The sequence below is a fragment of the Saccopteryx leptura genome, chromosome 1 (genome assembly GCF_036850995.1).
Source record: "Saccopteryx leptura isolate mSacLep1 chromosome 1, mSacLep1_pri_phased_curated, whole genome shotgun sequence".
NCBI classification, from domain to species: domain Eukaryota; kingdom Metazoa; phylum Chordata; class Mammalia; order Chiroptera; family Emballonuridae; genus Saccopteryx; species Saccopteryx leptura.
In genome coordinates, this window is record NC_089503.1 from 46,495,174 (window position 1) to 46,508,618 (window position 13,445).

General features: G+C 39.3%; 1 protein-coding gene across 1 annotated transcript; it reads left to right on the forward strand.

Moving 5' to 3' along the window:
* The first annotated feature begins 12,734 nt into the window (after positions 1-12,734).
* On the forward strand, positions 12,735-13,211 carry PTH (parathyroid hormone). The gene is made up of 2 exons (XM_066360569.1): positions 12,735-12,823; positions 12,950-13,211. The coding sequence occupies exons 1-2, from the start codon at positions 12,738-12,740 to the stop codon at positions 13,209-13,211; spliced, it is 348 nt and encodes a 115-aa protein (XP_066216666.1). The 5' UTR covers positions 12,735-12,737.
* Positions 13,212-13,445: the final 234 nt, after the last annotated feature.

Below are 13,445 nucleotides of genomic sequence, written 5' to 3' on the forward strand. Positions count from 1 at the left end.
TTTCCTTAGGAGTAAGAGTATTCAAATTTAAAGTGCAGTGTTATTGAAGTGCTCCAGGCTTAAAGAAATTTGTTGAGTTATGTTAAAGAGAGAATTAATGAAAATGTATCCTGTTAAGTGCCTGCTCTCAAAAAAGACAACATTGGCCTGACCAGGTGGTGATGCAGTGGATAGAGCGTCGAACTGGGATGCAGAGGACCCAGGTTCGAGACCCCAAGGTTGCCAGCTTGAGCGCGGGCTCATCCGGTTTGAGCAAAAATCCCACCAGCTTGAACCCAAAGTTGCTGGCTCCAGCAAGAGGTTACTCAGTCTGCTGAAGGCCCGCGGTCAAGGCACATATGAGAAAGCAATCAATGAACAACTAAGGTGTTGCAACACGCAATGAAAAACTAATGATTGATGCTTCTCATCTCTCTCCATTCCTGTCTGTCTGTTCCTGTCTATCTCTCTCTCTGACTCACTCTCTGTCTCTGTAAAAAAAAAAAAAAAAGACAACATTGCATATGAACAGGGAAATTCTAACTCCAAGTGAACAATTATTATGGCATTTGTCATAACTATCTTGAAGAATTTGATTCTTTTACTATTTTACATAGATATTTCTAAATACTCATCCAGCATGGGAACAAGTGTAGTGATGAGGAAGAGGGGAATCAAAATTCATGACAATGGTCCTTTTTTTTTTGTCAGTGAATAACAATTTTAAAAGTCATTGATTAAGAGATGAAGTGTAATCCTGAAGAATGGAAAGCAGTTCATGTCATAAAAGATGGTATTATATGCTTTAACAGATCAAATTTGAAGTGTGGTTCTCAGAGTTATTGATTTTATTCCAGAACATATTCAAGATGTTAACTCATATGATAATAGAGAGCATGTTTTCTTAGTAATGTATGTTCAATGCAGAAAACAATAAAATAATTTAGATGTAGAAACTATGTTGCAATGTAATTTAAACATAAATGATAACTGTAAAAAAATTTATAAACAAATGCTACAAAATAGGAACTGTTAAAAGAAAAGCCATATCATTAAGGAAATATAACTTTAAAAGAGGTTATGTAATTTAGATATCTATAATTTATTTCAGACAAATACAAGTAATTTTTAGTATAAATATGTCCTATGTGATATTTTTTCTTTTATCTCAGTGTATACATGCAGAGATCATTAGAAATTATTCTAATTTAATTGGATGTCTTGCAGGGTTTTCTTAATTAATTTATTTTTTCCTAATTGTGGAAAGAACATTTAACATGAGATCTGCCCTCTCAATTAGACTTTTTTTTTTTCCTTTTTTTTTTTTTTTTTTTTTTTTTTGCATTTTTCTGAAGCTGAAAACGGGGAGAGACAGTCAGACAGACTCCCGCATGTGCCCGACCGGGATCCACCCGGCACACCCACCAGGGGCGATGCTCTGCCCACCAGGGGGCAATGCTCTGCCCATCCTGGGCGTCGCCATGTTGCGACCAGAGCCACTCTAGCGCCTGGGGCAGAGGCCAAGGAGCCATCCCCAGCGCCCGGGCCATCTTTGCTCCAATGGAGCCTTGGCTGCGGGAGGGGAAGAGAGAGACAGAGAGGAAGGCGCGGCGGAGGGGTGGAGAAGCAAATGGGCGCTTCTCCTATGCGCCCTGGCCGGGAATCGAACCCGGGTCCTCCGCACGCTAGGCCTACGCTCTACCGTGAGCCAACCGGCCAGGGCTTCAATTAGACTTTAAGTATACAATATATTATTGTTGGCTGGTGTCTAGCTTTTTTGTTTGTTTTTTGAGGGGATGTCAGGGATGGAGGAGGCATCAGGCAAGGTCATGCCAGTGTCCTCTGTGGGACATGTGTCCCTGTGGTGGTGTCAGTGTTTTTATTTGCTGACTCTGGCAATGTTAGTAATATCAGGATCTGAACCAGGGTCTTCTGGCTCTAAGACTGGTGATCTTTTCACTATGACCCTCCCTCAAGTTGATTTCTTAAAATAACCAACCACATTAGTATGTTTGCAATTAAGTCTTACAGTGACTTTTTCACACTTTAGTGGTACTGTAGACATTTGAAGAATGTCCCTGGAGGAGAAATATAGAATTTTATCTTCCTGCCTCTCTTTGTACCCATTAGAGCATTCTTCTGGACAGTTTGTTGAGTTAAGCCCTGCTGAAAATTCTTTTCATTGTTGATAGATTAAGTCAATAGCATTCTGGGTTGAGAATGAATTTTATGTGAGTGTTTGTTTGTTTGTTTGTTTGTTTTTGAGAGAGGCAGGGAGAGAGAGACAGGAACATTGAGCTGTTCCTGTACATACTCTGAATCGAACTGGCAACCCCTGCGCTCTGGGAAGATGCTCCAACCAACTGAGCTATCTGGCCAGCACTTAATTTTCATTGATTTTTAAAGAGACAGAGAGAAAAAAGGAGAGAGAGAGGAGAGAAAGAAAGCATTTGTTGTTCTACTCAGTCATGCATTTTTTGGTTGCTTCTCGTGTGTGCCCTGACTGGAGATCAAACCTACAACCTTGCTGTTGTTTCCAGAGAAGGCTCTTAACTGACTGAGCTAAGCAGCCAGGGAATTTTTTTAAATTAATTAATTAATTAATTAATTTTAGAGAGAGAGAGAGAGAAAGTGGGGAAAGAAGGATAGAAGCAGGAAGCATCAACTCATAGTAGTTGCTTCTCATATGTGCCTTGCTTGGGCAAGCCCTAGGCTTTGAACCTGCAACCTCAGCATTCCAGGTCGACACTTTATCCACTGCATCACCACAGGTCAGGCAAGAATGAATTTTATGAACATCATAACTGCCTACTGACTCAGAATTGTTTGCACTTTAGGGTGATGAGTCGTCATTTCTTATTGACAAAGAGTGGATTGGGCTCGGGAACTCAATACTCTCCATGTTTATTACTGGGAACTCCTGGAATGAGATGGACCTATCTGAGGAAATGGGTAAGGAACACTTTCCTTTCAGATTTAGTGTCAACATGCAATATGCCAATTATATGCAAAACACTTTCACATCTAATGGGTATTGGAAACCTCATAACTCACAAGAGGGAAAGCAGCATTCTACTTTAAGTTGTGGCATTTGAGGCCCTGGATGGTTGGCTCAGCAGTAGAGCAATGGCCCCACTTGTGAAAGTCCCAGGTTGGATTCCCGGCACACAGGAGAAGTGATTCTCCACCTTCTCTCTCTCTCTCTTCTGCTCCCGCAGCCATGGCTCAAATGGTTTGATCAAGTTGGCTCTGGGTGCTGAGGATGGTGGCATGGCCTTGAGCCTTAGGTACTAAAATAGCTCGGTTGTGGAGCAATGAAGCAGCAGCCCCAGATGGGCAGAGCATCACCTGGTAGGAAGCTTGCCAGGTGGATCCCAGTTGGGGTGTATGCCGGAGTCTTTCTCTCTGCCTCCCCACCTCTCACTTAAAAAAAAAAAGTTATGGTATTTGAGATCTAAAAGGTTAAATGCTCTAAGTTAAAAAAAAAATTCAGCTTGACCAGGCAGTGGTGCAGTGGATAAAGCGTCGAACTGGGACGCGGAGGACCCAGGTGTGAAACCCTGAGGTCGCCGGCTTGAGCACGGGCTCATCTGGTTTGAGCAGGGCTCACCAGCTTGAGCCCAAGGTCGCTGGCTTGAGCAAGGGGTCACTCACTCTGCTGTAGCCCCTTCGTCAAGGTACATATGGGAGGGCAATCGATGAACAACTGGGGTGCTGCAACATAGAATTGATGTTTCTCATCTCTCTCCCTTCCTGTCTGTCTGTCCCTATCTGTCTGTCTCTGTCTCTGTCACACACACACACACACACACACACACACAAAATAAATAATAAAATTAAATTGAATTAAATTTTTAAAAAGTCACATGAGCCTAACTGGTGGAGCACAGTGAATAGAGTGTCCACCAGAACACTGAGGTCCTGGGTTCAAAACCACAAGGTTGTCAGCTTGAGCAAAGAATCATGGACATGATCTCATGGTCACTGGCTTGAAGCCAAGGTCGCTGGCTTGAGCAAGGGGTCACTGGCTCAGCTTGAGCAACCCCCATCGATAAATTTTTAAATAAATAAATATAGTCACATGAAAACAAAAAATTCAAGGGACAAATTATGAGTAGGAAAAAGGCTCCTGTTTCATGACTGTCTGACTTTAGGTGCTCCATAAATCTTTACTACATTGTATCAACACCATAATTTAGATCACAGTGTCAGCATTTCTAAACTAGGACTCTGAGAACCCAGATCATTTGACTTAGAGCTTCACTAATAGAAAACTAATACTCCCTGTCTGGCTTTTTTTCTCACACTATTTCAAAAACATATAGGAAAGAGTCAGAGTACACAGCCTATTGATTCCAGCTGAACATTAGTGAAGGATGTGAAAAATGTTGTATTCTTTTGTAGTGTCACAAACTTGTTCCAAAAAGTATAACTACATTCATGGGACAACAAAATAATGATATTTAGAATTAGGAGTGATGGCACCAGTGGTCTGGCCAGCTCACTGAAGAGTCACCAAAAATGTGCGACTTCACTTCTCAATTCAATTGCTGTGGCTGTCCATGTTCTTTTTTTTTTTTTTTTTTTTTTTTTTTTTTCTCGTATTTTTCCGAAGCTGGAAACGGGAAGAGACAGTCAGACAGACTCCCGCATGCGCCCGACCGGGATCCACCGGGCACGCCCACCAGGGGGCGATGCTCTGCCCACCAGGGGGCGATGCTCTGCCCCTCCGGGGCGTCGCTCTGTTGCGACCAGAGCCACTCCAGCGCCTGGGGCAGAGGCCAAGGAGCCATCCTCAGCGCCCGGCCATCTTTTGCTCCAATGGAGCCCTGGCTGCAGGAGGGGAAGAGAGAGACAGAGAGGAAGGAGAGGGGGAGGGGTGGAGAAGCAGATGGGCGCTTCTCCTGTGTGCCCTGGCCGGGAATCGAACCCGGGACTTCTGCACGCCAGGCCGACGCTCTACCACTGAGCCAACCGGCCAGGGCCTGTCCATGTTCTTATGGTTAAAAAAAGAAAAAGAAAGAGAAAGAGAAAAAGAAAAGAAAAGGTCTCAGTTAAGTCTACTTTCCTCCCACTATTTCTTTAAGAAACAAAGAATAAAAGTAGATTAAAGCTCAGGGAGCTTTTGAATGAGGAATACCCAAGGACATGTTTCCCTCTTTTTTACAGAGAAAGTTACAGAGGCATCTGCACAACTAGAAATCTTTTCAATCACATAGAGATTCAAAGGTTTCCCTAAATGACATCCTGGTTACACTGCATAAGACAGAGACATTCCTGGTTGTATTTGGAAGGATTGCCTTATCCCAGCCATCCAGTGTCTCACTATTTACCCTTAGCCCCCCAGCTATAGAAATGCCTCTTTCTGACTATGAAGACAGTACATGTCATCTTAACACTCCTCCATTCCACATAAACATGCAGAAGGCTTATAAACACATTGAGGGATAAGCATTCACTGATGGAACGGACAAAAAACAACAGTAATATTTTGTTTGTGAGCATAGCTGTGCATTTTATCATCAAAGGGTTACTCGGGTATAATGGCTCCTAGGGTTTATAATACAGCTCATAAATGTAAAGAGATCAATGGCTTATTAAATGCTGCCTATTAGAGAACCACACTCACAGTATCCATCAATTAAAAAGTTACGGAAAAAGAAAAGTAAAGAACTACACTCTACAAAAAACACTTGGAAAATTCAACAGTTATTATATGTTGTCCTTTGAAGCATTTTTGTTCATTGTATCTTAACTACAGATAAGTTCAGGGGTTATTGAGAGGAAAGGAGGAAAGTTTTCTCTGACAGATCAAGAAGAACTCAGTAGCTCAATATCCCACAGAGGAATTTAAACCAAAAATGTCAGTCAACTTCTCTCATCCTCTGGAAAGCAGAGAGGGTTTGGAGATTGAGTTGATAATCAATTATGCCTATACGAAGAAGCGTCTATAATAATCCCAAAACTAGGGATTTCAGAGAGCCTTTCGGTTGGTGAACACATTCACTTACTGAAAAAATGACACATCCCAACTCCATGGGAATAGAAACTCCTGCTCTCAGGATCCTTCTAAAAAAGAAAAAAAAAAAAAAAACCCAAGTAAGTCAATGTTAAGATAGACACCATTTAATCAATGGATAAAACATGGAATTAAGAAAACTTTGAATTCCAAGCCCCAGAAATTTCTTCTTGATGCAAAGTCCTTAAAATCATACTAATTCTAATTGATCAAACAGAAAGGAAAACACATCAGTCTGAAATTAATCCTCCCATAATGCAAGAAGAAATAACACATGGCCCTTTATTCTTCCTAAATGTGAAGAGTACAGTAGGTTGTCTGACCTAGCTTCAGAGAACTTGAGAGTGCTAAGAAAGGCTGAGCTATTCAAAGCAAAGAGCTGTGCTCAGCTCTTCTCTCTGTCACTGTGACATCAGCTTCTTGTGCCCTCATAACCCTGAGCCCTCTTATTCCTTAAATGATTTCCTTCTATCTAATGCTTGCAGTCCCATGGCTTGATGGTTTAGATAAATCATGTGCCAAATCTTGGCAGCTATATCTCTTCTTTGTGGAAAGGTCAAGTAGTCCCTTAAAAAATATGAAGGGCACAAAAATATTACTAATGCACATATGGGTTTAGAGAAGACTATAAGATAAAACAGGCATACATACAACCGTCTTCCACAATTTATACCCAACCTATATCTTTAAGGTCATCACCTACTTCCCGTCTTCTTCCTCTTCCACTAGCACATATTCCATCTTTGTTGCTTTCATGTTTCTTCCCAAGCTATTTCCTCTGTCTCTTCTCACCTTCTCTGATAGGAAACTCATAATCATCCTCAAGAACATTTCAGAGTTTCTGTAAAATATCTTCCAACAACTCAAAAGAAATTTAGTAATTTTCTCATCTGTGCTTTTTTTTTTTTTTTTTTTTTTTTTTTTTGTGACACACAGAGAGAGACAGAAAGGGAGAGAGATATGAAGCATCAGTTCTTTGTTGCGGCACCTTAGTTGTTTATTGTCTGTCTTCTCATATGTGCCTTGACCAGAGGGCAACAGCAGTGTGAGTGACCCCTTGCTCAAGACAGCGACCTTGAGCTTCAAGCCAGCGACCATAGGGTCATGTCTGTGAGTCCTGTCTATGATCCTACGCTCAAGCCAGCTACCCCGTGCTCAAGCTGGTGAGTCCGTGCTCAAGCCAGATGAGTCTACGCTGAATCTTGTGATCTCAGGGCTTTGAACCTGGGTCCTCCGCATCCCAGTCCGACGCTCTATTCACTGTGCCACTGTCTGGTCAGGCTCATCTGTGCTTTCATAAGCCTTTGTTCATATCTTTGTTATAGTACCTATCACATTATACTGTAAATATGTATTAAATTTGAGGGCAAAAATCATGTCTTAATCATCTAGTGATTAACACAGGCCTTGGCAGAATATATATGTATATATTAAATACATATATATATTTTAAATTAAGTGAGAGACAGGGAGGCAGAGACAGACTCCTGCAGGCAACCCGACCGGGATCCACCTGGCAAGCCCTCTACAAGGTGATGCTTTGCCTGTCTGGGCTGCTGCTCCCTTGCTGAGCAACTAAGCTATTTTAGCTCCTGAGGTGAGGCCATGGATCCATCCTCAGCCCCTGGGGCCAACGTTGCTTGAACCATTCCAGCCATGTCTGCGGGAGGGGAAGAGAGTGAGAGAGATAGTGGAGGGGGGGGGGGGGTGGAGAAGCAGATGGTTGCTTCTACTGTGTGCCCTGATCATGAATCAAACCCAGGACTTCCACATGTTGGGCAGACACTCTACTGCTGAGCCAACTGGCCAGGGCCTTCAATACATTTTTTAAATGAATGAACATTGTCTAAATAGCTTGCTTTATTTTTCTGGGGAACTGGTTTAATACTGTAGTTGTCTTCAATATAGGAATTTTTCCTAAATACTTGTAATAGGAGGAAGACTATGAACAAATTAATAACATCGTTTTTGGAAGGCTGCCAATTATGTTAAATTTACTCAAAAAAAGTGGGAAAAATTTTCCAAATTTAAATGTTAAACATGGCTTTATAATAACAATGAAAAGTATGTTTATAAAACCATTTCTAATTTTCATTTTTTCAGCAGAGTAAGCATAATAAAAAAACGATACACAAATTCCATGTGCAGATTTCATCAGAAGAGGTCTTTAAAAAGATCAAAACAATGAATTTTTACAATCGAAAGAGAATTCTTACCTATCTAGCTCAATCATCTGGTATATATAAATCTCTACAATAGCCTTGATAAATGCTCACCTACTTTCTACTTGAATCCTTCCAGTGATGGGGAACTCACCACTTATAAGGCATTTGATTTTTTATTTTAACAATTATAATATCCAAGTCGAGCCCAAATCTGCCTCCTTGTAATCTTTAACCACTGAAATCAGTCCTTCCTTCTTAAATCATAGAAAACATTTCTTCTTTATTATGGTAACCCTATAAAAAATTAAAAACAGCTATAAAGTCATCCCAAGCATTTTCTTTTCTTCTTTTCTTTTCTTTCCTTTTCTTGACTTTTCTCTTCCAGTTTCATTCACCTTCTTCTCACATGTCATGTTTTCCAACACTTTAAACAACCTGGTTCATATCCTCCAGACATGTTACAATGTGCCTTAAATACTTCTAAGATGGATTTGGACATTCACTGCAAGTGATATTCTCCTAGTGCAGAGGACTTCCCAGAGCAGGACTAATGCATCTCTCTCATTCTTGACTTTGCACAGGTACTATTCAAGCTTGGAGTGGCTCTTACACATTATAAAACCTTGGCAATGGTTATCAGGAAAAGGGATAATTTGAAGCCTGGATAGGACCAAAGCTAAGAGAATCGATCCAATTCTGGAATTTTAGTTGGGGGACAAGCTACCTAAATGAATCCTACATATACCAAGGGCATTCAAAAGGGTTTTGTTTTTTTTTTCATTTTTCTGAAGCTGGAAACGGGGAGAGACAGTCAGAAAGACTCCCGCATGCGCCCGGCCGGGATCCACCCGGCACGCCCACCATGGGGCGACGCTCTGCCCACCAGGGGGCGATGCTCTGCCCATCCTGGGCGTCGCCATGTTGCGACCAGAGCCACTCTAGCGCCTGAGGCAGAGGCCACAGAGCCATGCCCAGCGCCCGGGCCATCTTTGCTCCAATGGAGCCCTGGCTGCGGGAGGGGAAGAGAGAGACAGAGAGGAAAACGCGGCGGAGGGGTGGAGAAGCAAATGGGCGCTTCTCCTGTGTGCCCTGGCCGGGAATCGAACCCGGGTCCTCCGCACGCTAGGCCGACGCTCTACCGCTGAGCCAACGGGCCAGGGCCTCAAAAGGGTTTTAATCAGATAGATGGTGACTAGAGTTTAGCCATATTTGAAATTAGATAGGTGACATCATTATGCCTCCATTAGGTTTTGGAGCAGGTCCTCGATCATCAGCTGGGGAACACAAAAATCAAGACCCTACCCCAAAGTAAAGAAGACTGGAGCTCAAAGAAGGCCTGTGTTTCTAGGGGTGAAACTGAGGTAATAAGAATAAAAATAACTCTGGAGTCATAAAAACCTTTGTTGAATTCCATCTTCTTTACTTTTCAAACCTCAGTGTCCTCATGTGAATGAGGAGCTAATAATAGTATTTACTTAAAGGATTGCTGTTGAAACTTAATGTGATAATATATGTCAAGTCTATATATAGTTGGTGCTCATAAAATGTATTTTTTTACAAATTAAAATGCATGAATAAAATGCAAGTTAAATACATTTTTAAAATAATTTCTCTTTTGAAGCCTTTAAAATTCATTACATACTAAGAACATTTTCTCAAAATATTTTTAACACTACCTGTAAGAAGAGTACTATATCTATTTTTTCAAAGATGACCAGAACTGATGTAGATTAGTTGAAAATGGCTTGTAAAGTAAGAATAGCATAATGTTTCATTATACTCCCCATAATAATTGTACCAATAATATGGTTATAAAACTATATTTATTTTCAGATTTTACTTTTAAGTAAAATGATGACTTTACCATAAGTCATTGAAATCAGTCTTTTTTATAATATAAATTCATTAATCCAGTCAGAATTCAGAACCACAATTTAATATTTGTTGGAGATCTGCATAAATCTTATCTCCACCTCATGCTATTTTCTTCTTAAAATCCAATCATCTAAAACGTAAGAGGAATGGGCTCCGCCCTGTGGGGGTGTCTGTTGCTCTGATCCTATAGTTATGGTCCAGAGAATTGGGAGGGACAATAGAAAAAGCTTCTCTTGGTGAGTGGGAGAGCTGTATATAAAAGTCACATTTAAGGGTCCAGTCCAATTCATTAGCTTTCTCAAAGTTTACTCAACTTTAAGAGAGCACCAGCTGCTAATATACCTTAAAGAGTTTGTCCAAGACATTGTGCGGTGAGTAATCTTTATTTTCCTTTTTAAATCTCCTATATCTTTTATAATTTATTATTTAATATGTACCATTTTCAACAAATATGCTATTGTTCAAGTTAAAATGTTAAAGGAGGGTTTGAGTTATGTTGAATATAAAATGTCACAATACAAAATAAATTTATGCTACTAAAATACTCTCAAATCATTTATTTTTCTGAATAAAGTTTTTTGAGAGGTCTTGCTTTTTCTAAATGTATCTGAAATCACTCACAAAAATTATAATTTGGCATGATCTGCTTTAATGGCATCTTACTGAAATTTTGAAATACAATAGGTTAATGAGGAATGAATAATTCTAATTTAAATAACCAATATAAATTTATTAAGTTGAGTTAAAATTTCATTTTACCTGCAGAATATCCTTATCAAATTGTTTTATGACTCATGGAGAGCTACAGCTCTATACTATAGTTGCAGAAATTTAGCTTTATTGCTGAATATTTATTCCCTTTACATAAAGCCTTTTTAAATACTCTATTCTGAAAACTGTACATAAATTTTAAGGTTATATTACACCTGTTTTTCAGCTTTCTCATGACATTTTCTAAGATTTTCTCTGTTAAGAATAAGAAGCAAAGCAGAGGTGTCTGAAATCACTAGGTGAATGTGACAAAGCCAGGATTAGACACCAGTGTTCCTGTCCTCTAGCTACAGTGCCATTACAGATAATAATAACATAAACCAAAATTGAAGCATATGCATTGGTTGTTCTGTTACTAGCTTTATACTGCACAGTGAAAATAAACATAGTAGATTTTACTGTTTCTATGCTACTTCTAAATCAGGGGTCCCCAAACTTTTTACACAGGGGGCCAGTTCACTGTCTCTCAGACGGTTGGAGGGCCAGACTATAAAAAAAACTATGAACAAATCCCTATGCACACTGCACATATCCTATTTTAAAGTAAAAAAACAAAACGGGAACAAATACAATATTTACAATAAAGAAAAGTAAATTTAAATCAACAAACTGACCAGTATTTCAATGGGAACTATGGGCCTGCTTTTGGCTAATGAGATGGTCAATGTGCTCCTCTCACTGACCACCAATGAAAGAGGTGCTCCTTCCAGAAGTGCGGCAGGGGCCAGATAAATGGCCTCAGGGGGCCGCATGTGGCCCGCAGGCCGTAGTTTGGGGACCCCTGTTCTAAATGATGCCATTTCAAAGATAAATAAAAAACAATGCCATTTCTCTTTAAAATATGTATAGCCACTCATATTTTAGATAATTCAGTGGTGAGATTCAGCTGGTTTGCACCGGTTCCGCAGAACCGATACCTAATTTTTTGTTGAGTTCAGCGAACTGGTTGTTAAAATGGCACTTGTAAATCAGGGTTCTCTCTAAAGTGGGTGCATGGGTATATCTTTTTTTATACTTAAAATGGTCATTAGGGCAGAGAACCAGTTGTTAAATTATTTGAATCCCACCACTGACTCTGTGTGTATGTTAAAACAGAGAACATTAAGCATTAAGATAAATCATTTCTATAATAAAGGGCTTTGCAATTATTGAAATGCAGATTAAGATAGGACTATTCTATTTTGAGACAAGCTTTATGAGCAAAAGAGGAAAGTGCTAAAAATCATACTCAAACAAGATTGTTTAAAAAAAAAAAAGCTGAAGAAAAAGGGTAGAAAATCATTTTTATATAAAGCCAAACTCTAAATTCATATTTCAAGTACATAATTAATAAAATGATTTCTAAATACTTTGACACATTTTTTCAATTGTAGAACTGTGCATTAATTCAGTAAAAATATCTCTAAATCAGAGCCTATTAATTTGGTATTTATGGCTATTTTTGAAGTGTTTAAAAAGAAGTGAATAATGAAAAAGAAATTTGCTAAGTAAATAAACAATTACTAATTTATCCAATTAAGAGAATTAGCCATTCTCAAGCAAATTATTAACACTTAGTCATAGTCAACATAAAATGTAGGCGAAATTCTAAAAAGTAAGCTTTTTCATTCCTCATGTGGCTTAAAATTCATATAGTAAAACTTGCATAAGAGCTCTCAAAAAGATATCTCAGCTATGAGGTGATGCTTCTCATTTCTCTTCTTCTGTCTGTCCTTCTGTCCTTCTCTATCTGTTTCAGTCTTTCTCACTAAAAACAAAAATAAATAAATAAAATAAAGGTGTCCCACGTAAACCATTCCAATTAGTTACTGTAATACTCTGTGCACAGTTGTATAGTTATAAATGTAAACTACAAAACTTAATTGTATTGTTTGGAATACTAGAAATATTTTCAAATACCTACATTTTGCCTTCCCTTTTTAGTGAAGATGAAGTCTGCAAAAGACATGGTTAAAGTAATGATCATCATATTTGCAATTTGTTTTTTTGCAAAATCGGATGGGAAACCTATTAAGTAAGTACTGTAGCCAATTCTGCATAGTGAGGGCATGGGAATTGGATGTTTGTGGTTGGCTTTATGATTGGAAGACGAGAGCTAATGGAGTGGCCTCTCTGCTTCTATTGCTTCTGTTCCCCACAGGAGGAGGTCTGTGAGTGAAATACAGTTTATGCATAACCTGAGTAAACATCTGAACTCGATGGAAAGGGTGGAATGGCTGCGGAAGAAGCTCCAGGATGTGCACAATTTTATTGCCCTTGGAGCTTCTGTAGCTCACAAGGATGGCGGTTCCCAGAAGCCCCGAAAAAAGGTGGACAATGTCCTGGTAGAGCACCATCAAAAAAGCTTTGGAGAAGCTGACAAAGCTGATGTGGATGTATTACTTAAAGCTAAATCCCAGTGAAAACACATCTATCAGCACACTGCTCTAGGCAGCATAGAGCAACAACATTACATGCTGCTAATGTTTCCAAGCTCTATTATGATTCCAAGTGCCAATATTTCTAATTATCATCAAACTTTACATATAATCTATTGCTAGTCATGATGGCTATAATTTTAATTATTTTGATTTTATTTTCATTCAAGAAGCTTTTAATTATTCTATTTGTTGTTTATTCTTTTAATTATTCTATTT